This window comes from Aristolochia californica, unplaced genomic scaffold (genome assembly GCF_029961685.1).
Source record: "Aristolochia californica isolate CCGP_79_NKW_82.1479 unplaced genomic scaffold, dmAriCali1.0.hap1 SCAF_7, whole genome shotgun sequence".
In the NCBI taxonomy this organism is placed as follows: domain Eukaryota; kingdom Viridiplantae; phylum Streptophyta; class Magnoliopsida; order Piperales; family Aristolochiaceae; genus Aristolochia; species Aristolochia californica.
The window spans coordinates 36837062-36864397 of NW_027182268.1; the positions used below are offsets into that span (position 1 = coordinate 36837062).

Below are 27336 nucleotides of genomic sequence, written 5' to 3' on the forward strand. Positions count from 1 at the left end.
ACCAAACAATCTCTGTTTTGCAAATGAGACACACCGACCATCTCTAGCCCCTATCACCACATGCAAGAGCTTGCTTAACAAGAAAATAATCTTGTCCAAAATTCTGGTTTTATAACCATGCGAATATAGACAAGACCTATTTGGAGTTTCCAACAGAAATTACATTATTATAGAAAAATACAGGAGAAAAGAGCCAGAACTGGGCCATCAAGCAGTCCAAAATAAGAAACAAAACAGTCCTAAGAATAGCTAAAATATCACTTTTTCTTTCATCAACTTCTACTAGGAATATTTTTTCTTGTAAAAGAAAAAAAAAAAAGAAAAACACCTTTGAAAAGCTACATACAAATCTGCAACTCAAAGAAATCCAAGAGAGCTGCAAATATCCCATCAGAAATTCTGTTCTTTGGTTGAGAAAAGAGGCCGTAGATGTTTTACAAGGACCTCTTGAAGAAACTTAGATTGGCAATTTATCTGTAAGCTTCACTGGAAGTTGTACCCTGGGTACTCGGTCTCCTGCATACACCAATACAAGGAAAATCGGAGAACGGATAAAAAAATAAATTCATTTATAAACCATTGGTGGTAGGACCCAACAACTCTTCAGCACAATAGTACCCACTAGTGGAAAGATTCAGTAAAACTAGGTCTAAATGAGGCATAAAAACTAGTGCACAATAAATACAGTAGTAACTTTATCAATGGTACGATTGATTTGAAGTAAATTGTATAAACAATGAAGTTTGAATAGTTCCACATAGATTAGTGAGTACAAATATCTTAAGTTTATTAGTTGAAAATAAGGTTTCCTAAGGTGGCTAGTCATTTTGGGATGGGCCTTGGACCCAACTTAACATGGTATTAGAGCAGGTACTCATATGTGGGCTTGTACCTAAACTATTTACCTGTAGAGCCACAAAAGAGGGCCTACACCTAAACTATCTACTTGTAGAGCCACAAAAGAGGGCCTACACCTAAACAGTCTACTCCTAAATTATCCACTTGTAGAGTCACAGAAAGAGGGTCTACACATGAGGGGGAGTGTTAAGGAATAGTCCCACATGGATTAGTGAGTACAAATATCTTGAGTTTATTAGTTGAGAATAAGGCTTCCTAAGGTGGCTAGTGATTTTGGGAAGGGCCTTGGACCCAACTTAACAAGAATCTCTTTGTTGTGTGAAGGTTTCTACAAACAAAACAAAACAAATAACAACAGTAATAGCTCTTCTCTTCCTACCCTCCCAAAAAAAAAAAAAAAAGTACTCTAAACTGTAACCCAGCAAAAACTCTTTGCCCCTTTACATGATTATTCATCCTCGCTAACATAAGGCAAACATGTACAACAACAGGTCGGGTTTAATCGGCTTGAACTCATCCTATATTGGGTTATATCCAGATGACTTCCATTAATTGACTAAAAATAAAGATCCAAGCCTAGATTGCTAGTTCCAAAATTTGCAGACGAAACAATAAAAAACACATTAATTTTAAAAAATCAGTTCTGAAATGTCCAATTATTTTAATGATCTTATTGGATATTTTCTAGTTGACAAAACAGAATAACAGAAATAATCAACGGCATCTAAGGGTTCTATTGATATAGACTTAATAAAGAGACGGTTATCCTGCCCAGTGTCCAGGTTGAAATCAGGGTCCAGTATTAAACCTAAAAGCAAGCTGATTAATGATCAGCCACTACCTCCATTGCTTGGGTCAGAGAGATGGACCTGGCTGAGTTTGGGTTCTCAGGCTGGATCACAGTTTACCACCACTAGGTATGGCTTAGTACTAGATGGTTATAGTCCTTATGAACAGGGTACGTATCTTAATAAATAGAACTGATAGTGCTTCATGCCAGCAAAGCAGCACCCTACCAAATTAAAATAAACTCACCTTTTACTGGGCCAATCCAACATTCAAAGCATCATCAGCGTTCATAATTGATTGTTTATCAAAGGTTGGGTAGGCTTCCACGGGCTCCGTTTCCAAGCAACTGAGGTCATCATTCACGCCTTCAACCTTCTCAGATTGCACTCCCCCTCCAACAATTTGAGCTACCTCACTAGCAAAAGTGCTACCAGACGTTTCTGTACCGGATGAGGAACATACCAGCTTTTTTGCTTCAGTATCAATAGCCACCTTAGGTGTAGTTGATGCACTTGGAGAATTTTCACCAGCCCCTCCATTGTTAGAGTTACCAGAACTACTGGACGTCGTAAGCCATGTAAACTGCAAATTGTGGTCTCGCCAACTTCTACCACCTTGAAATGCCCTCTCAGCTGAACGACGAGAAGTGAAAAATATACAAGCAGAATACTTCGAAGATGGCATCAATTCTGCAGTGTTAATCTGGTTACCTTCAGGGTCCTCTATCTCAACTTGAGACAAATCCCCAAATGCTGAAAAATGCTCCCTCAAAACTGTAACCTGAAAATAGTTAAATCGTTAAGTTCATTAAAGAAATATAGGTGAAAGAAAATGGATGTGAAGAGTCTGAAGTCCAAAAACAAAAAATGGAAAACCAAAATCAACATGAACACCAGAATACCAAAGAAATTATAATGAAACTACACATTCTTGGATAAAGCAAAACTTTGCAATCAGAACCTGAGCTATGCCTCCACAAGATATGACTAGAACATGGATAATGGAATTGTTATGACAAGAACATGATATAGCACCTCCACAATAAGTTGCAGGGCTATGCCTGTTGGCCACAGGATATTTGTTGCTTCCTCACATTGAGAAACCAGCAGGAAGGAAAGATTTAGAGATTTCATAGCATCTTTTGACAATTTTTTTTGGACAGAATGGTAGCACTACAAAATCATTAAAGTAGTTCAGAATGGAAATATACTGGGATAGACATATCTTCTGCTCGAAAGAGAGAGAGAGAGAGAGAGAGAGAGAGGTTACATTAGCAAAATCAGGTGGCAAAGGCGGAAGAACTCTAAATGCTGTAGGTCGATTGTCCAATTTGAACCTGTTGGCAAGAAATGGAAGCCCTGGCATATGACTTGGCTGTTTCAAACATTTTAATGGCTGTTGAATCGAGCTTGTCTTTGAACCATTTGGGGAAATAATCCCTTCTACGGAGCAACAGTTCTTATCTCGCACCCTATCTGAATCAGGTCGAATTGCGACACCACTATTAGGCTTCACGGTAGCTAGTCTGGAGACAGCTTTAAGAGAAGCAGCTGTATCTGCCTTATGCCTTTCGACGGTTTGTTCAGAAACCACCTCACCCTTGACTGTAATAGCCTGCACAAAACCAACTCCATATGGGCTACTACCTTAAATATTGAACGGCCACATCACACCGACATGATGTACCAAACATAGATGTATGTACAGATATCTATGTGTGTACTTCTATGCCTCAGTATAAGTGCCGAAAAAGTAAAATGCAAGATAAAATAGCATCATCCATCTATACCATCCACAAGAGGATGGCCATTTGGATTAAAACACACCATGACTTCCTGACTTCTAAATGCTCCAAGAAGTATAAGAAATGAAAGAGTCTCTTACCTGTTTCTCAAATTTATCCAATTGGCGACGAAACTCATTACGCTTTTGCTTCAGAATTTCCTGCTTTTTGCGGAGTTCTTCTTTCAACACTTCCAAACTCTCCAGCTTCTTTTGTGATGGAGGCAGTTCCTTTGATCCACTTGATATAACAGAACTTTGATGACCGGTTACTAACGTAGAAGCACTGGTAGTATGCCCAAAGGCCTCTGCTTTAGGAGCTGCAGATGGAACATCTTCCTTTCCTTTGTCAACTGATGGCTTAGATGAGATATAACCTGTAGTCAAACCACGTGAAGGAGCAGACAAAGCATTTACACTGCTTTCATTTTCATCAGGTATGCTATCACGATTGGCCCACCATAGTTTGATGAAGCGGTTTCCCATCACAGCATCAGGTGCCTTAAGTGCAGCTTCTGCCTCCTCTCTTCTAGCAAACTGGACAAAGGCCTTTTCACTATTATGTGGAATGTGAATGTCAACAACCTCTCCAAACTTTCTGAAATGAGAGAAAAGTGTATCTCTCCTGTTGTTCTTAAGGGGAATGCCATTAACAAATAGTGTACGTGAAGCTTTTTGAGATGACCTCCCAGCATTATTCCGTGACACATCTGCACGAGGCCTAGGGATAGTATTTAAATTTATGGCTTTGGAACTCAAGTCATTGAGATTCCGCTTCTCTTGTGAGGCCACATCATGAAAATTAGTAATAACCCCGTCTTGATCTCCTTTCCTTTCATTTTCTATATAACTAGTACTCAAGTGACCAGAAATTTCTAATTTATCTTCAGGATTCTTAATCCGCCCCCAAACAGATGAGTTTGTACCATGCGAAGAAACGAAGGTTTTACACACAGGTTCACTTGCTTGGGTATGCTCTGTTAGTTCCGTCTCACAAAGAGCATCGGGTTCATTATTCTTGGGAGAGGGATGCCTAAGACGTGGACCACACATTTCAGGCTCATCATTAGTCCACAGAGGCTGGTCAGGATCATATAAATCATTTTCAGCGACTGTAGAACTGGACAAAAATCCACTAATTTCAAGACCATCATCAGCCACTGCAGATTTCCCACTTTTACTTTGAACAGGTTTACTGTTTGCTGATATTGATGGACCCTTGACTAAGTGTAGTGGTCCAGGTCCAGTTTGCATTCCCATCATTCTTGTGCTTGGAAGTGAAACAGGAAGATTGAACTTGGAGAGGCTCTGTCATTTCAAAAGTCATCACCTTATAAAGACGATGTCCAAAGGAAACAAACTATCAAAAATAAAAAATTTAAGAAGCTTATGGTTGAGAAGGAAAAAACTTACCTGAACATCCTCAACAACTATCCGATTAACCCCATGCTCCATGGGGCACATATCTCCACTTAGACAAAAGCCACGCTCCTCAAAATCTCTACAGCGCTGATGAGGCACCCCCATATTAAGAGCGGGATTCATGGGCGGCCGAATTGTCCCATGTAAACCAAGTGGATGAAGTGTGTCTAGGCTCCCACTAGGCATCCCTATCAATCCAAATGGACCCCATGATGCATTTTGTGTGCTTGCAGCAAAAAGACCAGGTGTGGGCCCCCGTGCAGCCATTTGTGAAGCAAAATCAAGAGTATCGACAGTGCCACGTTGGCTCCAAGGGACAGAGTTGTGTCCTCGCCCTCGGCCAACAGGGAAATGAGAGAGATCAAAAAGGGAATGTAACCCTCTTGACATGTGGGACAAAACCTGTGGAGGCCTAGGCAGTTGCCCAAAACCTCGGAGCCGTTTATCATACTTTACACTTTCTCCAGCAGTAAGGCCATGGTCTCTATGAAAATCACTTGATGGAGGGTCACTTGCAGAAAACATTTGTCCATTCTCATAGGGCTTGTCACGTTTCCTGTTTCTTTTCTGCATGACTTGTTCCTGGACATCTTTATCTGTAGACAGTACCCTAGTGTCCCGTCTTCGGTGCTTGTGATTGCGATCATCATCATCATCCTCACTCACCTCTTTTTCTTCAAGGTCACTTTGATGCTCAGAAGAACATAAAACCCTCTCTGCATTCAGTGACAAATTATTTACTATGGTTTCCACATTAGTGACGGCTGAAGCTGGTTCAACTACTTCCGTCTTTGCAGGACTCTCACCAGATGCTATGATGGAACCATCCTCAAGAGCCTGAAATAATTTTGTGATGAAAGTCTTTGTATCTGCAAATAAAGAGAAGCTCAGCATTTGTAGAGAAGCTCAGCATAAACAAAAGAACAGCATTTCACATATGCCATACCTTGACCTAGAAAATCAACCAAGTTCTCTGTACAGAGTTGTTCCAAATCTTTAGTAGGCTTATCTTTCTTCAATAATGCTGCCACATATTCAGCAAGAATCACTGGGTCAGCTTCTGTCCTGTAAAATACAAACAAAAGGTATCAGGAGCGTTTATACAAAAAATATAAGTGACTTCCATTTGATCATGTCTTGCCATATCAACGCCCATTACCAAATGGTCAATCTCAGAATTGGACAGCTGAACTACCTCAATTATCCAAACATCAAATCTGACAGTTTATTAATCCATCCATTCAATGCATATAGTCAAATACACCGAGAGGCTTTTAACTTATGGTTATCAAAGCAACTTAGAAGACAAACTATATGATGGCAACATAAAACAATTAGATCTAAAGGGTTAAGATGAAGTTTCTTATGCAATTCTAACAACAAGCACATATATTTCATAAACCCTGTTAAAAATGCAATCAAACAAGGTACTTCTTAGTTTTTCCACAAAAAAGCTTCTCAGTTTAACAAATGTAGGAAGTACATCTAAGGTTTTCAAAAAAAATTATAATAAGCACTTGAAAGATTTCGTATGGAAATATAAAGCAGTACTTTATATAATTTCAATTCAATGAGCTACAAACTTGAAACTTGAAAGTTCAGGTCCCTGACTATTTTATAATTTAAGATGATCAAAGAGATGCTTTAATTCATTCAGCTAAATCCCCCCTTTCCCATTGATTCTCATGTTCTCTCATCTTTTTTTTTTTTTTTTAAGTGGTGATGATTTTAATTCAAGAAAGAAAAAGAAACATTATGGGAGACCTCCCCTTACAACGAGGGATTGAAGGGAAGGACCCAATTTAGCACAGAATCTGTAGTCGAATTGGCTGATCTGAGAACATGGAACCAGGTACAAGATCTATAATGTCAAGATAAATATGGCAATGACTCCAGGGTGGGAAGGTGGAGGAGGAGCACCAACCAATGACGACCCAAGAATCTCCTCCCACAATGAGCGACCCGCTGAAAAGATCATGGAAGATAAGGAGTCCAGATAGCTCTGTCGTAGTCAAATCAGCAATGCCAAGAGGGTCCGAGTAGGAAATAATAGCAGTACCACTAGCATCGAAAATCAATCCGCCAAAGTCTGCCAAACCAAGACATCCGAGAGCGCACCCATCAAGGTTGAGTTTGCAGTGGCCAACCGGGGGGGGAATCCAAGCTACCATCCGAGGGGATGAGGATGGAATAGACATCTGAGCAATCACCTTCTAGTTAGTGCGACGGGGGGCACAAGGAAGTAATTAGCTTTCATGTTCTCTCATTTGATTATCTAATTCCTTTCATCTAATTAATGATTATCACTCCAATAAGAATAATCTCCACGTCATATGAATTATAAGGCCACATATTGCACTTGAAAGTTTTTGCATGGAAAAATAAAGAAGTACTTCTTTATATCAATTCAATGAGCCACAAACTTGAAACTGATAGATATCCCAAAGCTCATTGACAATCTTATGATTTAAGATGATCAAAGAGATGCTTTAATTCATTCAACTACATCCCCTTTTTTTACATTGATTCCATGTTCCCTCATTTGATTATCTAACTCCTTTTATCAAATAAATAATATCACTCCAATAAGAATCATCTCCAAGTCATCTGGATAAAATTTTCAAAGCTTTGCGATTCTTTTTTTTTATAAATCATAGCCTATTCTTTAAATGTAAATCATGACCTGTAGAAGTTACGGCCTTATAACCTTACATGATTTCTTCTTGTCGATTTTGATATGTTTTAAATACACAGAGACTTTCCTATTCACCTATTTTTCACTCTTTATTTCACTTTCTTCCTATCTTTCAATTGTGAAAAGTAATTCGAAGCGCCTCTCTAACTTTGAAATCCTGTATACTAGGGCAAAATAAATTAATGCAATTAGAAACACATTCATCCACATTGTTGGTTAGGGACTGTAAGCTTGTGGTATTGGTTATAGGGAGTAATGTAGTTAACATAGGTGTAGTTCTAACTTACGGAAGAAAATAAAAATACAACATTTGCAAGTATGGATTGCGTAGTTGGCTATTCACTGAAAGCATGTATAGTTACATATTATGGTGCAGTCAAATTTCAATAGGTGGTATCCTACTGATGTGGGACACCAGTATTACTGAGGTGTTTGACTGTTGCAGTGGCTCTTACTCCCTTGGCATCAAGCTGCGAGACAAAGTTTCGAGGAACATTTGGTGCATAGTTGGTGTCTACGGCCCTACCAGACACCATGAGCGCCACCTATTTTGGGAGAATCTATCGAGGACTTGTCAGAAGTGGCCCATTCCTCTTATGCTTGTGGGTGACTTCAATGTCACTCGCTTCTGCCACGAGAAATCCCCGCCGTCCCGGAGAATCACTACCTCCATGAGGCTATTTGCTGATTTTATTAGCAGCTGGGACCTGGACGAGATTGCCCTATCTGGGAAGACCTTCACTTGGTCAAATGGCTGGCAACCCCCTGTCCTCTCAAAGCTGGAACAATTCTTAGCCAACAATGATTAGCTTCCAACTCTACAGTAACGTCTCCGGCAAAGTGCTCAATAGAATCGTCTCCGATCATTGGCCGATTATGATTGATACCCATTTTGGCAGTCTCAGATAGCCGTTCTCGACTCGAGGAAGTCAAAGGTCTATCTTCTCCGGAAGTCTCTCAGAGGTATGCCCTTTAAGGGCAGTTGCAGTCCTTCGCCCACAACGCGTTAGTGCACTGGAAGCAACGTGCAAGATTCAAATGGCTCTCCGATGAGGATGCTTATACAAAATTCTTCCATGCAGTTGCCTCTGCACGAAGAAGGGCCAACCGCATTGTCACGCTCAGCGTCAACGGTGAGACCACCTCGGACCGAGCCATTATTTCTGACTCACTGATGAATTTTTTTTACAGATTTATACTCTGATCACCAGCCATTTCGGCCCTTCTTCCAAAGGGTTAACCTTCAAGTTATTCCATCAGTTGTAGTCAGTCTCATCGAGCTCCCCTTCTCTACGCGGGATATTGAAATTGCAGCCCTTGGTCTTCCTTTGGATCGTGCTCCCGTCCCGGATGGATTCAACGGGGAATTTTATCGTCGTTGTTGGCATCAGAGAAGACATTTCCAACATGACCCGCTCCTTTCATCAGCATGACATCAGATATAGGAGTATCGGAGCCTCTTTCATCGCCCTCATCCCTAAAAAAATGGGGCAGAGTCCCCATCCGACTTCCGGCTGATCAGTCTCACTACCAGTGCATATATGGTGATTGTGCGCCTCCTTGCTAGTCGTCTCAGGGCAATCCTTCCTATTGCCATTCACCATGGTCAGAGTGCTTTTATTAAGGGAAGAAACATTCTTGATTCAGCCATGGCATGTCATGAACTTAGTCATCACTTCAAGGTCCGAAAGCTCCCCAGATTCATCCTCAAGCTTGACTTCGAAAAGGCATTTGACAGAGTTAGCTGGAAGTTTCTGGACACCCTCCTGGGGAAGATGAGATTCGGAGAAAAATGGCGCTTCTGGATCCAAAGCTGCATTTCCTCTGCAAGCTACTCGGTCCTTCTCAATGGCACAGTTTGCGGGTATTTTCAAGAAACCAGAGGAATCAGACAGGGAGACGCCCTCTCCCCCCTGCTCTTCAATGTGGTGGCAGAATACCTATCCTCCTTGATCTACTCAGCCAAGAACATGGGATGGCTCCTACCCACGACTGATTCCACAACCTTTGATATTCCGATTCTCCAATTTGCAGATGATACTATTTGCTTCGGGGTTGGTACTATGGATCAAATAAAAAAATTACGGGCCGTGCTGGGATTATTTGAATTAGCTTTAGGTCAGAGCATAAACTGGGGAAAAACCACTCTCCTTGGCTATCATATTGATCCAGCTGGACTTCGGAATATTGCGGACTATCTGGGATGCTCTGTGGGAAATATTCCAGCTACGTATCTTGGGCTCCCACTTTTTGATTCGAGGCACTATGGTCCCCCCTCATTGAGAAATTTGAAAAGAGGTTAGCCACTTGGAGGGGTAAACTCTTATCAAGAGCGGGGCGTCTCACTCTCCTCAAGTCTTGTCTGGCGGGGCTTCCAAATTATCTGTTATCATTCATGCATTATCCGACCTCCGTTTGCTCCAAAATTGATGCCATCCGTCGACGATTTCTGTGGAGGGGTTCAGAAGATACCTTTAGATACCATCTGGTCAGTTGGAAGGATATTTGCATGCCCCATAATAGGGGAGGATTGGGCATCCGGCCTACAAAAGAAATGAATAGAGCTCTTATGCTCAAATGGATTTGGAATTTCAACAAGCACAACAGTTTATGGAAGAATATGGTGAAATTCTACCTTCAGTTTTCGGGTGTATGGTGGAGAGAGGGTGACACTACTCGCCTCCTATCCCCGATATGGAAATCAGTTTTCAAGCTCCTTCCAGTATTCAGAGATGCTACCACATTTCACACGGGCAACGGAAGGACCTTTCTCTTCTAGTCGGATGAATGGTGTGACCCTCAATCTCTCTCAGAGGACTTTCCAGGGCTGCATAGGGTGGCAAACAACCTCTCTTACTCTGTGGCTGATTCATGGAGTAATCACTTGTGGAGTCTTCAGTTTCGTCGGTGATTAAATGATGAGGAATCGTAGGCTTTTTGTTCTCTCCTTACTAAACTCAGCAATACTATAATCCGGGAGCACTCAGTTGATAAGATGATTTAGAAGCCTAGTAACAATGGCCGATTCACTGTCACTTCGGCTTACTCTCATATTAGAAAGCAAGACTTTAGTCCTCATGAGCACAAGGCAAATCTGGCTTGGAAACTCTCAGGGCCAAGCAAAATCAAGTTCTTCGTCTGGTCAGCCATCAGGGAACAGATTCTTACTTCAGACAACCTTCACAGAAGAGGCTTCACTGCCCCCGATCTTTCTTGTCCCCTTAGCGGTGAGTGTGAAGAGACAGTCCAACATGTCCTCTTACATTGTGGATTTTCGTGACAAGTTTGGATGAAGATATTTCAAAAAATGGGGCTCCAACTGGGGCTACATCAGGACCTCTTTGGCACCTTTGAGATGGTTTGAGGGATTCTCCTTCCTCAGTTGGGCAAGTTAATTCTTCCAACCTGTCTTGAGCATGTTCCATGGTGCATTTGGCTCGAGCGGAACAACCGAAGATTCAACTCCAAAGTTAGTACCCCAGACAACACGGTTTCTCATACTGTTGGCCTCATCTCGAGCTGGCTTCATACAAAGAAGGATTTTGCCACTCTTTCAAAGGTTTCCCTTCGGGAAAATTGGAATTTGATCACTCACATGTCTGGCCCTAGCAGAGCTCCTAGAATGGCTATCTAGGATCCTCCCCCTTGTGACTGCATAAAGCTGAATTTTGATGGTAGTGCTATTGGATGTCCTGGTCCAGCAGGAGCAGGTGGTATATTCAAAGGTCACAATGGAGACCCCATTCTTTCTTATGTTGGTCCGGAGGGCATTGCCGATTCTAATACTGCTGAAGTTAATGCTCTACTGTTTGGCCTCCAAATCTTTAGAGATCGTCTCCATGGCAAGTTAATCATTGAAGACGACTCGAAGACGGTTATTAATTGGTGTTCCAAAGACAACCTCCCCCCTTGGCGCCACTGGCCCATCACTGATAGTATTGCTGACATTGTATCTTCTTTGTATTTTAATTGGAATCTCATTCCTAAATCAGCCAACTCTTTGGCTGATTAATTGGCTAAATTCGGAACTTCCCAACAATCTCTCATTGTATGGGAAGGATTCCCTCCTTTGTAATTTTCTCTTTTGAGCTTTTGTCTTAATAAAAATTAGCATCATTTCAAAAATAAAAAAATAAAAAAAATTTCAACTTACGAAAGCAAAATTCAAAGAAGTCAGGTCAACTAGCATGATAGGCCACACGTCAGTAGGTGAAATCATTGAAACTAGTATCCACCAACATTATAGTCAAGCAAACATCAATTTTTTTGTTGAAATGTATGTAGGACCATGAAAAGTTAACAAATGCTTTGAAAGGAAACAATCTGGAAATAGAGGTCAACATATTTCATATGTAATTATTAGCTTATTAATTGCAAATGGTGAACAAGAAATTTTCAGGCCGCCTAAAGGTTAGAGAGGCTGTAAAAGCTCCATGACTACACCATCATTGCCAGTTCAAGATAAATCAGTTAGCTATCTCAAGACTGATTCTGTTAAACTGTTCCTGGTTGATAATCCCAATGGATCTGTAGTTTCAAGTCATCACCATTATGTTTTTCAAAGACAATAAAAAGAAATGCAGTGCCTAAACTTGCAGCCACTAGGAAACTAATAAAATTGAAGAAGAAACAATCTCTTTACAATTCTATCCAGAGGGATGGCTACTCGTCTCCACGTAGTCCTCAAAAAGATTAAAAAAATAAAAGGAGAGAGTCTCCACTCAGAGTTCAGCCAGCAAGACTAACACCTAATCCGAGTAAATAGATAAATAAATAACAAAAAATTTCAACTTATTTCATACTCAAGAAGTCACTATGTGCGGATTGGACCTTTTGGTAGTTGGCTTTCTAGCGTGAGACCATGTCAAGTCACAGCTTGAACATGCTTGAACATTTTAAAAAAAAACAAGGTTGATCATCAAAGAAAACAATAAAAAAAGAGCCAATCAAGCATTTTTTATTTAAAAAAACAGTTGAGTATGCATGGGCTAATTGAAGTCTATCAATTCTGAGTCTCAGGATAACTATACTCGCAAGAAAGGAAAAACGAGCAGTTTCCGCTGTAGTAGCTCCCGTCTCGCAGGCTCTGGGACATCATAAATAGTACCTGCAACTCCTACTTTTTCCACTTCGCATATGGGCTTTATATTCTCTACCCCATCAACCATAAGTATGTATACATCGCGTTCAGTTTGAGCTGGTCGATGCATAACAAATCCTTATTAAGTAATGGTAATTTAAGGGGGCCAGCTTATGGGCTAGGCCTTTTCTCTTACCTGATAACTAGTATCACCTCCCCACCCATCTCTATCAACTAGATGTGCAAATCACTGACAAATATTTGAGTTCAAAAAAATTAAGAAGAGAGAGCGTTGAAGCGAGAGAATGAGAGGGAGAGAGAGTGGAGATGAGAGAAGTGAATAGATCTGCGTTGGGCTACCAGCATGTCCCCCAACCTCTATTTATAATAAGAGCAGCGTACAATTTACAAAAATGCCATTTTTTTTAAGAAGTGATAATTTATTAATCAAGGAGAACAAACAAACAAACTTGGGAGGCACACCCCTTACAACAAAGGACTGAAGGGAGGCTCCCTGCTTAGCAAAGGCGTCAGCCACAGAATTAGTAAATCTGGGAACATGAGACCAAATACAGGTAATGTGGGGGATAATATCTTTAGTAGAATAAAAAACATCCCAATGTCGCCACAATGGGGTACAGGGAGAGGAGAACCATCCAATAATCATTGCAGAATCTCCCTCGATGTGGAGAGGGCCAGAGAGACAATCCCGGAAAATGCTAAGGCCACTGAGGAGGGCCTGGAGCCAAATAGAGGTGGAGTCAGAGATGCCCATGGGACCGGAGTAGGACATGAGCTAATTGCCTCAGGAGTCCCGAAACACGCCACCAAAGCCTGCCATGCCAAGATTGCCAAAGGAGCTACCATCAAAATTTAGCTTGATGAAGCCCAGTTGAAGAGGTTGCCACACCTGCATAACGGGAGAATAATGTACAAAAATGACCTTACTTAAGTGTAAACCCTGATTCTCTATGTCTTATTCTACGTGTCCTCTTTACATGAAATTTGGTCCATAGACATAGTTGGACATACAAAACAAGATTACATCAAGACATAAATAAAGATAAGGGAAAATGACCAAAATGACCTTGTACTTGTTTTCAACACTCCCCCTCAAGCTGGAGAATAATGTCAAATAATCCCAGCTTGCCGCAGAAATTCACGCCTTCCCAGTGCTTTAGTAAAAATATCGCTAAGTTGATCACCAAACCGAAGATATGGAGTGGTTACCTCTTTCCTCATTACTGCATTCTGGATAAAAATGACAATCTATCTCTATATGCTTCGTCCTTTCATGAAAGACCAAATTACTTGTAATAAAGATTGTTGCCTGGTTATTACAATACATAGTCATAGGATCATTCTGATAGAGGCCTAATTCCTGGATAATAGATTTTACCCACAATAACTTACTGACGGTGTGGGTCAATTCTCTATATTCAACTTCTGCATTGGGCCAAGCAACAACATGCTGCTTTTTACTTTTCTAGGTGACTAGATTTCCTCCCAAAAATACACAATATCCAGTAGTTAGATTTTTTGTCAAGCTTGGAACTTGCGTAGTCAGCATAAGAAAAGCCTTAATCCTCAAGTGATTATGAGGATTAAAAAGAAGACCTTTTTCCTTGTGCTCCTTTCAGATATTTCAAGATTCTTTGTGCAAACTCTAGGTGAATCATACGTGAATGCTCCATGAACTGGCTGCAAATGAGATATTTGGTCTAGTAACTGTAGCATAAATGAGTTTGCCTACTAGTCTCCGATACATTGTTTTATCTTTTAATTCTGGACTTTGATCATCATGAAGATCAAGGCCTACCTCCATAGTGTATTAGCTGGTTTGCCCCCCAGAAATCTATACTCTTGAAGCATATCAGTGACATATTTCCTCTGAGTCAGAATCGTTCCCTCCTTAGTTCTTGCAACTTCAATACCCCAGAAATATTTTAGCTGACCCACAACTTTAGTCTGAAAGTGATTCGACAAATGAGACTTAACTTTTTCAATGTCTGATCTGTCACTCCCTAATAGGATGATATCATCTACATACATCAATAAGATAATAATTTCAAATAATCGTTTCATAATAAACAGTGAGAGATCACAATGGCTTTTACGAAATCCCATGGGTATAACTACTTGACTAAATTTCTCAAACCATGTTTGTGGACATTGTTTTAAGCCATAAAGGGTCTTCTTGAGTCTACATACCTTATGTGTCTCATATTGGGCAACATACCCTGGAGGTTGCTCCATATAGACTTCCTCCTCAAGATCACCATATAAGAAGGCAATTTTAATATTCAGTTGAAACATAGACCAACTTTGATGGACTGCAACAGAAATGAGTATGCGAACCGGAGAAAAAGTTTCAAAAACATACACAACAAAGGTTTGAGTATATCCTTTGGCTACAAGACGAGCCTTATATCATTCAACAGATCCATCAGAGTTATATTTAATAGTATAGACCTACCAATAGCTAACCACAACAACACCAGGAGGTAAGTCACAAAACTCCCAAGGCCCCCTATCAATTAGTGTTTCCATCTCAACATCCATGGCTTTCTTCCAATGAGGAGTTAACAAAGCATCTTAAACTGAAGAAAGAATAGTGCAAGTGGAAATGGCCAGAGCAAACCTATGATAACTATCAAATAAGGAATCAAAAGAGATAAAGTGAGTGTGGCAAGCACCTTTGCGAACATCTTTCCAAAGAGTGATAGGAAGGTGAAGATCACTTACCTCATGATCAGACGACGGTGAAAAATCATGGTTTGGTGGGAATGGGGGATCTGGAGCAAGATGTGATGGTTGTTGTCGGCGTGGATATACTTTCAGTGGTTTCTCAGGAGAATCACGTGAACTCAGAACACATTCATCAATTGGAATAGGGATAACAGGACTAGGTACATAAGGTTTAGGCGAAAGTGACTCAAACCTAGAAAATTCAAAAAATGAAACATCCTCGAAGAAAATTACATTTGCAGACACAAATGTTTTCCTCATAGATGGATAATAACATTTGCATCATTTTTGTGTTCGAGAATGTCCCAAAAATATAAATTTAACAAAACGAGATACAATTTATCCTTGGAGGGATCAAAGATATGTGCAAAACATAACACACCCAAACACACGAAGTGCTACAGGAAAAAAAGGGTGCAATAGGTAAAACAATTTGAATGGGAATCTTACCATCAAGACCAGAAGACGACATTCTATTTATCAGAAAATATGCAGTAAGAACAACATCACCCCAATATGGTTTAGGCAAATTAATATGAATTAACATAATGCTAGCTACCTCAAGTAAGTGATGATTCTTGCGTTCAATAACTCTATTTTGTAACTTCTTAGGCAGTGGGCCTTATCTCAAGTTGGCTACATTCTAGGAAGGAGTTTGCTTCTCTATCGGGTGTTTCCCTTCGAGAAAATTGGGGCTTGATCACGCACATGACGGGCCCCTGTAGGAATCCGGTTATGGCCACCTAGTATCCTCCCCCTTACGACTGCACCAAACTCAATTTTGACAGCAGTGCTTTAGGCTGTCCTGGGCCAGCTGGAGTTAGGTGGTGTTTTCAAAGACAGCAGTGGAGACCCTATTCTATCCTATGCAGGACCGGTGGGTATTGCTGATTCAAATACTGCTGAAGTGAGTGCTCTTCTATTTGGCCTCCAAAATCTTTAAAGAGCGGCTTCATGGCAAGCTGATTATCGAAGGCGGCTCGAAGACTATCATCAGGTGGTGTTCAAAAGATAGCTCCCCTCCTTGGCGCCACTGGCCAATCACTGATTGTATTGCTGACATTGTGTCATCCATTCATTGTAATTGGAACCTCGTTCCTAGATCAGCCAATTCTTTGGCTGATAAATTGACTAAATTCGGAACCTCCCAGCAATCTCTCAATGTTTGGGAAGGCTTCCCCTCTTGTAATCTGCTCGTTTGAGCTCTCATAATAAAATTCAGCATCATTTCAAAAAAAAAAAAAACAACAACTCTATTTTGTTGTTGAGTGAACACACAAGAAGTCTAATGAATGATTCCTTGTGACTAACAAAAAGAGTCAAATTTACAGTTCATAAACTCAAGATCATTGTCTTTTCGCAAGATATGGATAGAGGTTGCAAACTGATTATTTATTTCATTATAAAATAGTTAAAATATAACAAAGGCTTAAGATTTTTCTCGCATGAGATAAATCCAAGTACATCTACTAAAATCATCAATAAACAAAATAAAATACTTATGACAAAACTGACTAGTCATAGGACATGGACCCCAGACATCTGAGTGGACAAACTCAAATAGTTTACTTGTCCTATGAGATGAAATAGGAAAAAAAGCTCTGATGATGTTTGGCTAGTTGACATGACTTGCACTGAAAAGTAATACTAGAAGGAAAGTCTAGAACTACTTGAATCAGTTTTTCAAGAGATGGATGATCGAGTCTGAGATGCCACTGAAGAGATGAATCGGCTGTGTGTAGTGCATTCAAAATACTATTTGGATTATGGTTGTCCAAATAGTATAGTCCCCCTCTCTCACGAGCGGAACCAATCATCTTTCTCGTCACGAGATCCTAAAAGACACAATGAATAGGATAAAAGGTTAGAGAATAATTCATGGACTTAGCCACCTGACTGACTAGTGAAACTGACCCATCGGCAAAATTAACATGCGTAATGAGAACAGACTCTTTTAAGTCAAAAAATAGTGAGGACATACCTGACATGTGTTTTGTGGCACCAGAATAAAGGACTCAAGATAGGGAATGAGACACTGAGAATGCAAACATACCTATGGGAAGAGTCGTATGTGTCATGGATGCAAAAGGAATATAGATAGTTGTGCCATACGTTGTGAGATATGTTGTTGTTGTTGTATTAATTTTTGTAATTCATCTAAAGCACCAAGTGGGACTGATGTTGTAGTTTCAGACCCTAGGGTTGTACCCTCTTATGTAATAGCATTTGCCCACGCAAGCTTCCGAAACTTTATCCAACATTTATCCGAGTAACGATTTATGTCCACAGTGAACGCACTTGCGCTCAGATTTACCATCTCTTCGACATCATCCTCAACTTGAGTTATCTCCACCTTTGCCTCTGCTAGTCCCTATATGTACCCTAGATGTCACTGTGGAAGCAAATGATGTAGCTGATGTATTAAGGGCAGTAACTTCACCAATGTTAGTATCTTTTCCAGCTTTAGGCACAACTGCCTTTTCAACTCTCTGTACCCTATTAAAGGTAGTAGAGAGGTTAGGTACTTCATCAGAGGCCAGAATTTGTGCCTTTATGCTATTAAATTAAGTACCCAAACCGTCTAGAAATTTTGCCATAAGGAGTTGACTTTGCTATTTTCAGAGTTCCCATTCTTATCCATAGTAAATGGATGAAAGACATTGATCTCCTGCCAAATACTCAGAAAATAACTACAATATTCGGTCACAGTTTTATTACCCCTTTTCAAGCCAAAGAAATTTATATATAGTTCATAAATCCTGGAAAGATTACTCTCTTATCCATAAAGAGCTTTTAAAGGCAGCCACATGGCTTAGGCAATTTCAAAATTCATAACTTGACTCTTGATATTAGATTTCATGTTGTTGACAATCCAAGTCATCACTCGATTGTCTTCAACCTCCCATTCATTATCTTGAGGGACAGAAGGTCATCCCTAATAAATTTCAGTTTTTCTCTGCTCTTTAAGCACATTCTAATAGATTTGGACCAAGTAAGATAATTATCACCATTCATTTTTTCAGAGGTGCTAGTAATAATATCTTTAACATCCAGATTATATGATTTTTTAGATGGAGTGTAAACCTTACCAAAATCAGTCATATCATATATATATATATATATATAAGAATACCAAAAAGTTCCAAATCAACCAGCTTAAGTGGGCCCCACAGCGTAAAATCACTGTTAAGGGATAGAGAAGATGTGCACTAGTCAAGAAATCCAAAAGATCCAACACATGGATCAAATTCCAGAAGATACACTGCACTGAGATTAACACTAGGGCTGACATCAGCAGATGACAAAGATGACGTAACACTGACAGGTTTGTAAGTTGGCACACATCTCGAGATCAACATAAAAAACCTCTTTTGGGTAGTTTAGAACATCAAAATCTGTTCTTAGAACAGTAGAACCAGTAACCCTAGGGTTATGACAGAGAGAAAAGGAGAAAAAATTGGATTTTTTTTTTTTAAAAGAAAAAAAAAAATCCTTTGTAACCAATTGCCAAAAAATTGGATTTTTACTAACCAATAGTCAAAAAACTAGATAAAGATCCTTTCTTAATGTAAACGTCTGCTTCAAAAGGATAAAAAGCTTGACAAAAGGTCTTCCTAGATGTTGTCTACTGCTTTGATACCATGAAAAAATTAAGAAGATAGAGGGTTGAAGAGAGAGTGAGAGGGAGAGAAATTGGAGATGAGAGAAGTAAACTGATCTGCGTTGGGGGACATACACGTCCCCCAACCTATTTTTATAATAAAAGTTGGGTACATTTTACAAAAATACCCTTACTTCAGAGTAAACCCTAATTCTTTATATCTCCTATTCTCTGTGTCCTCTTTATATGAAACTTAGTCCATAACATAGTTGGACATACAGAACAAGATTACATAAAGACACATAAATAAAAATAAAGTAAAATAACCAAAATGCCCTGTATTGTTTTACAACAGAGTTCAATAAGTTAAATCTGTCATTTCCAATATTGCTGGCCCATGTACAACCAAATGAAAATTGGAGATTTTTGGGCCCACATGATAGACCTATCGCCATGAATTAGGTTTATTTTTATACCTCAAAAGACATAAACCACATACAATTACTTGTGAGCTGAATGTGCCCATGTTCTTTGGCTAGAATAAATAAAATACAACCGAAATCCCTTTACCTTTTACTCAGATAATATTTATTTGAAAGGTAGGTCCAATGCCCAAGACATGGTCTTACAGTTTATATCCGATTCATTCACTTGAAGATTTAATTTTATTTGAATTAACTGTCATTTAGCAATCCAAATCAGTTATAAATTAGGACAACAAAACCTGTTAGTAAGACCAGGACCTGCCATTTCCCTCTATGCTAAAGCATAGACTAGTTGCTCTTCTTACCTTTCTCACCATATATCCATAACTGTGTTATCCTCTACTTCTATATATCTATCCATTGATCTATCTATTTATCCATATTTTAATCATCAAAATCAATTTAATAAAAAAAAGCCACTTATATTTATTATGAAAAAAAATTCACCTACATTAACAACCTTAAGGTAGCAAGACATTAACCAGGATTATCATTTTCTTCTAAAGCGCTCTACAGCAACGTTAGTATTTCCAATCTTAAACATTATTACCTCACTTTCTAGAACTTCAACTCAAGATGTTATAGACTAAGAAAGAGGTTAAATCCCAAGTAAACTGGCGCTTCTTTTGGAATAAAGGGTTTGAGGACTCACTCTGTATGTCCTCTTAAATTCTCTTTCCATTATTTTAGATTTTTCTTTTTTGTCAGTCATTCGGAGTAGTAATGTCCATGAGCGATATGAAGCAAAAAATCATGAAAACAGAGAGAACAGTTAACCCCGTCATACCACTAAAGTGTGTTCTGCGCAACAGAAAGGTACACAGCCCTGTTGCCCAAAATGAAGCGAACGTAACAGAAAGATGCAGCGCATAAAGGAAATACCGCACTCAGCCTCCCTCAGTGCCGGTGGTTACTGAGCCCTGTGCCTCCATTTTCACCGAGTCCAACCAAAAGAACCAATGTTCGGCTTGATGATATAATTCGTTAACTAAGAAACGAAGTAGAAGATATAGATACAAGCTAAACTGCGCAACTTTGCACTAAAACACGGCGGTTGCGAAATTGAATTGCATTTAGGGTTTCGAAGAAAGAGAAATTCTGAATTAGAATGCCCAAAATTTTGCTTCAAAGTTATTTCCCTCAGCACGAGATATAGTCCGTTAGTTGATCTTTTATTCCTACATTAACACTTCTAATTCGATCAAGAAACCCTAAAACCATAAAAAGAATAGAAGAAAAACCTTACGAAAGAAATGTTCTAGAAATGCCAAAGAAAACTCGAAGAAAAGAATGAACGAAAATCACTTACAAGGGTTCGAGATTCTTCACGAGATATCCAGTTAAAGACGATTCCTCAAATTTCATGATCTCCAATCATCACTCTTCATCGCTGTCGGAGTTGAAGGGGTACGAACTACAGGGGAAACAAATGGAAGAAATAAATTAAACACCTATCGACGACTAACCGCGCGGAGCTCTACCAGGTAGTGTGGTAGGGATTTGCCGCACGCCAAGATTTTTCTTTCTGTTCCACCTCGAAGAACCTTGGAAGTGATACGAAGAACAATTCGACACAGAGAAATCAAGCCGGACTCAGAAAAGATTTAAGGAACTGTTGGTGTCCAGGTCAATAGTGAAAGCAACTAGTTAGTGCACAGCAAATGTTGGGCTAAAAAGTAAATTACTTACACCCTGTAAAAATAATTTCAATTTTTATATTGATATTGTCAACTTTAGGTTTTCTAACTGAAGGGTTTTTATATTGTCAACTTTAGGGTAGGCGTGTGTTTTTTGGGAGAAAATGGGATCAAGGGAAAGGGAAATGAGGTGGGACAAGCTAAAGTGAAACAAGGCAGGTCAAGGTTGGTTTTCCAACTTCAGGTGTTTTATAGTTCGGGTTTAGAGATTAGAGTTCCCAGTTGGGTTTTTGAAAGCCAAATTCCGACTACACAGCAATAGAACAAGGTCAGGGGAAGGGAAATGAAGTGGGATCGACTATCTAACATTTTTTTTTTGGGATTTGGGTTTCTAGGTCGGGTTTGATTTTGGAGTAGGATTTTTTAGCGAGAATGTGGTCAACAAAAAGGAAGACATGGCGGGTCATATTGATTATCTACCTCTCAATTTTCTCAGAATCAAGTATAGAGATCAGGTTTAAATCCAACCGTAATCCAATGCTTCCTGATATATAGTCATGTAATCAATGGCACACAGGTGGTGTCCCCACAATATAAGACAAACAGTTGCAGAAGAATTTTTCCACTGTATATTTTTCCTATAGTTTCTGACCAAAGAATATATCTTACTGAAGACCAGATAAAAACCATCTACTCACTGAAACAAGAGAACAAGAATAAAAAAAGCTAGCCCCCTGCGAATCACATGGAGCAAATGGATGACCATATAGACAATTCCACAGTCATCTTAAGAGTTGCAATCTAACAACAACAACATCAACACAGTGCCCACTAGCTATCCAACAAGATCAAAGAGGTAATGCACGAGGAATGTCACTCCACTCAACAAAGTAAAGCTTTGGAAGGATCAATTAGTTTCATCAACAATAGATACAACTCTGTACACAAACAATTTTGAAAAACAAATGTGCCAACGACAATCATCGTCCAAACCACCCTTTCTGCTGCTGAAACTCTCCATCCTTCATCAGTTTGTCCAACACTACATTCAGGTCAACTGACTGCCCATTCTCAGTCAGCTTCCTCACGGTCGCTCTCACCTGATCCCTTGAGAACCCCATTGTTGTCACCTTGTCAACCACATCATCCATGGGAACTCTATTACCGCTTCCACCAGTTGTAGAGCCGCTGCCAAAACTAGATGCAGTGGGAATAGGTTGGGGCAACAGCTGTGCAGTTGGAAGCCGTGAATAACCACTCCCCCCAGAAGGAGCAGACGGTGAAGAGAGCCCCTGTTGTTTCACAGAGCCTCCATAGCGAGATCCACTGTTAGGGTATGACTCGCTGAGATTGGGGCCAGGTGGTGGTGGTCCATACCCAGCAAGAAATGGTACTTGACCTGATCCAGAACGATTTCTTGATGATTCGGATATGTGGCTGTTAGGTTCGTAAAATTGTTGGGGTGGAGGTGATCCACTTGGTGGCTGTGACAGTGGAGCAGGGGCACGCATATTAGGGGGATAGCTTGGAGGTGGTGGGGCCATATATGCATGCTCATCAGGATGATGACTAAACTGAGGCTGGAGTTGTGGTGTTACAGGAACAATAGATTGTTGTTGCGGGGGCAGCTGAGAAGGCTGTGAGTATGAAATATGCTGATAAGGTTGGTGTGGCACAGATTGGTGCTGCTGAGAGGGTATTTGAAATTGAGTTTGCGTGGTATCTAATGGCTGACCCAGAGATTGATAGTATGGGTCACGTGGTAACGATGGAGCTAGAGGCATCTGGCTCTGAATTAATTGACTGGGAAACGAAACAGGTGGGGGTAGTGGATTTTGTTGAGATGCAGGTGGAGGTGGCACATTTGGTGGCGGGAGGGATGTAGGCTGAGGTAAAGGAACAGGAGGGGGTGGGGGTGGCTGAACTGATTGGGAACTCTGTTGCAGACCATCTGTATGTGTTGTGTTAGGGGTTTCTCTTGATTGGTCCACAGCCTTTGATGCTTGAAGCTTGGGAAGTTGTATCTGTGCCTCAGCTATCTCTTGCTTACCAAGCAAGACCTGTACACCTGAGTGCACCTGCAAGAGTAAATGTAAAAAAATTAACAAAATACAAAAAGCAGAAAGAATCTACTGCTCCTGTCGTTCTATCAAAGTCTTTCAGGGAAAAGACCTCATAGCTGCTCATTACAACAAGCAAAAGAGTAGAACTAGGTAAATCCCACTCCCCTCCATCCACAAGGGAGTCCAAACAACTGCATAATCCAAAATGCAGAAAATATAATACCACACATTGCTTATTTTAAAAACAACGACAAACGTGTAAGGCCTAGTTATCATCTTGTTTGATCTTCCTAGTGATATGCCGCTGTGGACTAAAGCAGCTCTGAAAAATTGGAAGTTGCATCATGAATATCTTGACTAGAATACTACCCAACTTCTTTAGATCAACAAACTAACCTCATCATAGTAGAATACTGAAGGTCAAATCTGTATCAAGAGGATATGCTTTTGAAATTTTTTTATTTTTTATTTTGGGAGGAAAACAGTTTCCGGTAGCAATGCCCAGTCCCCCAAAGGAAGAAAAAGGGGAAAACCCTAGACACTAAATGTAATTTACTAGTAAATTGCAGCTATAAAGCACGTGAGAGAAGAGTCACATGCACCTCTAGGAAAAGGTAAGACTAGAGTGCACAATAAAACCTGTCAACCTCAAAATTTAGCAATTAGTCCTTAAATTTTTTAGATGGGACAGGCAAACTGGAAGACAATACATCCAATTACTTCAATGTGATACTCATCCTTTCATAACTTGCCAGAATGAACATATTAAATACCAAGATCAGGTACCATATATCTCTAAAAAATTCCAAATCTTATTTCTAATGAGCAGTAAGTAACATCAGCCATTTTGTCTAGTTTGGGGTTTTAACCGGTGAAGAATATCTATCCTACTTAATGAGCAGAACATGAACAATGTTGACAGCATTAATGAATAAACAAGCTCGAACATGGGCACGCTATTTCTTAGTATTTGCTGATCTTAATTGAGGTGAGAAAGGAAGATGGTGTTCAAAGTTCACATGTAATTGTTGGGGTAATTTAGCACATATTCGAAGACAAAATAAAATATGAAAAAAAAAAGAGTCAATACATGCTCCCTATACAAGAATAAAATCATGGAATTACTTTCTTTCAAGAGCTTATGTAGTATACAATAAAAGAAACAGCATTGGCATATAAAAAAATTGGGCATAAGTGGAACAGAAATATACCTCCCTAAGTATATTCTCTAATTGCCCAAGCCTCTCATCAGTGCTGCCATGATGATTCCCTATTGAGACCTTCAGATCATCAATGGAGCTCTCAAGATGGTGTGTTCTGGTCTCTATCTGTGATAATCGAGCACTAAAACCATCCATTGCGTGCAGTAGATTATCAGTATATTTCTGCATAAATCTATCGAACTCTGACACCATATTTGTCTCATAAATGCCCCTTTCCTTTTCTGGAGTAACTTTAGATGAAGCGAGTGACAGCTGAGGACCATAATTCTGTGTCAAACATTTACAAGAATAGACATTAAAATCTCCTTTTAAGAAAAAGAAAAAAAGCAAAAATAAAATGAACCATAAATTTGATCTAGCCAACGATTACCTTAACACACTAAAGAGATCTTCTACTGGTAATAATGTATATGAAATTCTCCTTCTTTTGGTCTTGTTTTATTTTTACAATAAAAAGTCATTAATGAGAACTGGTGTTGCAAAGAATAAAAGAGATACTGGCCAAGTATATAAAGGACTAGTAGATAATGGGAAGCTTCCATAAAAGATCTTTTGCAAATATACCAGATCCTTAACACTAGTACAAACTCAAAAAATGCTGAAGAAGGCAGCATATTTTCAACAATACTTGCCTGGCATTCAGCAATACTTGACATGACATAAAATTGTCTTGCAATTGATCTTTATCTTTATGGTCCATAAAATATTGGATATGTAAGCTTTACCAACTTCACACATGAAAACTCAGGAAATCTCCAGTTTTTACTTACAAGACAACAATAAATCTAGCCTGGCATCAGACAAAACAAATTGCAAATATGATATAGACAGAAAAGTCAGAAACCCGGAATGCTCCTAGATGCCACAAAACATATCTAGAGTGAAATAAATGAAACAAAAAATCAGAAACTCAAAATGCTCTGCAATAGTCAAGTTATCCATATAGCAACAACAACATCATAGGCGTAGCTAGGTTAGTGGGTATGGGGGCCATGACCCCCCCATGATTTTAATTTTTCTTTTAGAATTACCTACTTTTAGAATTTTTAGAACAAACTACCTACCTAATTTTAGAATTCTGTCCTCCCTCCATCACCCCAACTCACACATAACCAGGCATACCTATATGGAAAATTCTATAATTGAAATATGAAAAAGGGGCTAAAAAAATTCCGGAATAGGGCAATAAAAATAAAATTGAAGACAATAAAACAGGATTTTAGGCTAGAAAGAGGTGTTGACAACTCGAACATTGGATATTTAGCAAATAAGATTTATTTTTCTAAAAACTTTATGAAATAATATATCCTATAGAATAGTTTCTATTTCAAGCTAAGTAGAACTAGGACTAGAACTTAGAATTCTTCAAAAACGTTAATTTAATTTAAATAAGAAAATGAGCAAGAACCAATGTTTTTATAATTTTTGTATGAATCTAGTAGACAGAAACATGACTATTTTGGATGTTTTCATTTGTCCTATTTGTAAAAAGCGAGAGAAAATTGCTTTTAGGACATTTGATGCTTCAGAGTAGAGGTGGGCATATCATTTTTCTGATACATAATGATTTTATCGGCTAATATGTTCCCCTGTATCGACCTATCGATTGATAGACCCTACATCGGCCAGGGTAAAATCCAATACATACCAGTGATACACCCATCCCAACTTCAGAGGTATCTTGATAAGGTACTCTAACAATTACAGGTCACATCTGTGGTTAACCTTGGCCCCTCCACCACTAAAATCCTAGTTATGGTCCTGAACAACATAACACATAGTGACAAAGGTAAGACGCAATTCACGAATTCACTGAGAGATCAATGTAGAAGTATCCACTTCCCCCATAAAGATGTACGCCTGCCACCATTGGAACCTCAGAATGGCTGTGAGTATGGAATCTCGAGAAAAGCAAAACCAAATGAACCAAAAATGATACCGCCAAAAAAACGAGAAAAAAGGAGCTGATGAAGGCCTACAGGAAATCAAACACTGGAAACAAATTGTATACAAGAAGAAACTTACACTGAAAGTCGTATCATCATCATACATAATTCTCATAGACGAACAATATGTTTCCACAAAAACTAGGAAAACAAAACTTCATCACTAGAGTTCGACTTCCAGAGATTTAAACTGCGCATGTTTCTATAAACAATTCTATAAATCCCTCGCCACTTAAAACAATAAATAACAATAAAAACAAACACCGCTGACTAATAACCATTGCAAATCGATGTTCTGCAACCCAATTTCATCACATATTTCTAGTTCACAAAAGACACAGAGAAAGACGAATAGAGACTCACCAAATGGGAAAAGACTTACTCTTAAGCTCGACGCATTCGTCTTCGAATCAGCCGAGTTCCAATCCCTGGCAACGCCAACTCCGCTCCCCTCAATATTCGATGCCGAAACGGGCCGAATCGGCTGAAAATCGTAATTAGGAAGGATCTCTTCTTTCTTCCCTGCCCCATTCTGCTCTTCCTGCGAGTTCAAAAGATCCAAGATGTCGCTGCTTTGGGAACCCGAAAGCCCCATGATCTGCTTGTCCATGAACTGGGAGGAATTCATCGATTCCGAAGCTACACCTTGTTTTACCCAACGTATCCAGGAGAGAAGAAGGGTTTGGTGCCGACGGTGTTGCGCTGTGAGACGAAAGGGTGACTCACCTTTTCGTGAGAGAGAAGGTAAGAGACAAGACTGACTTGGAGTCCTGGTTTATATTGCCGTCATAGTTGGTTTAACGCTCAGCGCATTTTAGCGAGGCTATAGTACCGTGGCGATCCGTCTTCCCTGCAACACCGAGCAATTGGAACCACAGTGGCATTGTTGTTAATCCGGATACAATCAGGGGCAGCGAAGTAAGACAACACAAGATTGGAATCACCGGACTGCGTCTCTTCCAAGAAGAATTATCATACCGAACGTTTTTGTCCACTTTTACAGAACG

General features: G+C 39.6%; 2 protein-coding genes across 3 annotated transcripts; both read right to left on the bottom strand.

Moving 5' to 3' along the window:
• LOC137936474 (zinc finger CCCH domain-containing protein 27-like) lies at positions 1–21041 on the bottom strand. Of its 2 annotated transcripts, XM_068781177.1 has the most exons (8): positions 20770–21041; positions 5798–5916; positions 5658–5720; positions 4843–5567; positions 3532–4737; positions 2917–3261; positions 1894–2427; positions 1–516 (listed from the first exon to the last, which is right to left on the bottom strand). In XM_068781177.1, the coding sequence occupies exons 1-7, from the start codon at positions 20823–20825 to the stop codon at positions 1897–1899; spliced, it is 3045 nt and encodes a 1014-aa protein (XP_068637278.1). In that variant the 5' UTR covers positions 20826–21041; the 3' UTR covers positions 1–516; positions 1894–1896. The 2 variants fall into 2 exon arrangements, with proteins under 2 accessions (XP_068637278.1, XP_068637277.1); XM_068781176.1 differs by having other exon boundaries at positions 4843–5720.
• Positions 21042–21814: 773 nt separating this feature from the next.
• LOC137937744 (altered inheritance of mitochondria protein 3-like) lies at positions 21815–27066 on the bottom strand. The gene is made up of 3 exons (XM_068782900.1): positions 26712–27066; positions 24372–24650; positions 21815–23175 (listed from the first exon to the last, which is right to left on the bottom strand). The coding sequence occupies exons 1-3, from the start codon at positions 26955–26957 to the stop codon at positions 22078–22080; spliced, it is 1623 nt and encodes a 540-aa protein (XP_068639001.1). The 5' UTR covers positions 26958–27066; the 3' UTR covers positions 21815–22077.
• Between the last annotated feature and the right edge of the window lie 270 nt (positions 27067–27336).

Coding starts and splice junctions, on each gene's coding strand:
- LOC137936474 (XM_068781176.1), bottom strand. CDS start 20,825: ATGAAATTTGAGGAATCGTCTTTAACTGGATATCTCGTGAAGAATCTC. Junction 4,738..4,842: donor TAGTTGTTGAGGATGTTCAG/GTAAGTTTTTTC, acceptor TTGAAATGACAG/AGCCTCTCCAAGTTCAATCT. Junction 2,428..2,916: donor TGCCACCTGATTTTGCTAAT/GTAACCTCTCTC, acceptor AACTATTTTCAG/GTTACAGTTTTGAGGGAGCA.
- LOC137937744 (XM_068782900.1), bottom strand. CDS start 26,957: ATGAATTCCTCCCAGTTCATGGACAAGCAGATCATGGGGCTTTCGGGT. Junction 24,651..26,711: donor CGAATGCGTCGAGCTTAAGA/GTAAGTCTTTTC, acceptor TGTTTGACACAG/AATTATGGTCCTCAGCTGTC. Junction 23,176..24,371: donor TAGAGAATATACTTAGGGAG/GTATATTTCTGT, acceptor TTACTCTTGCAG/GTGCACTCAGGTGTACAGGT.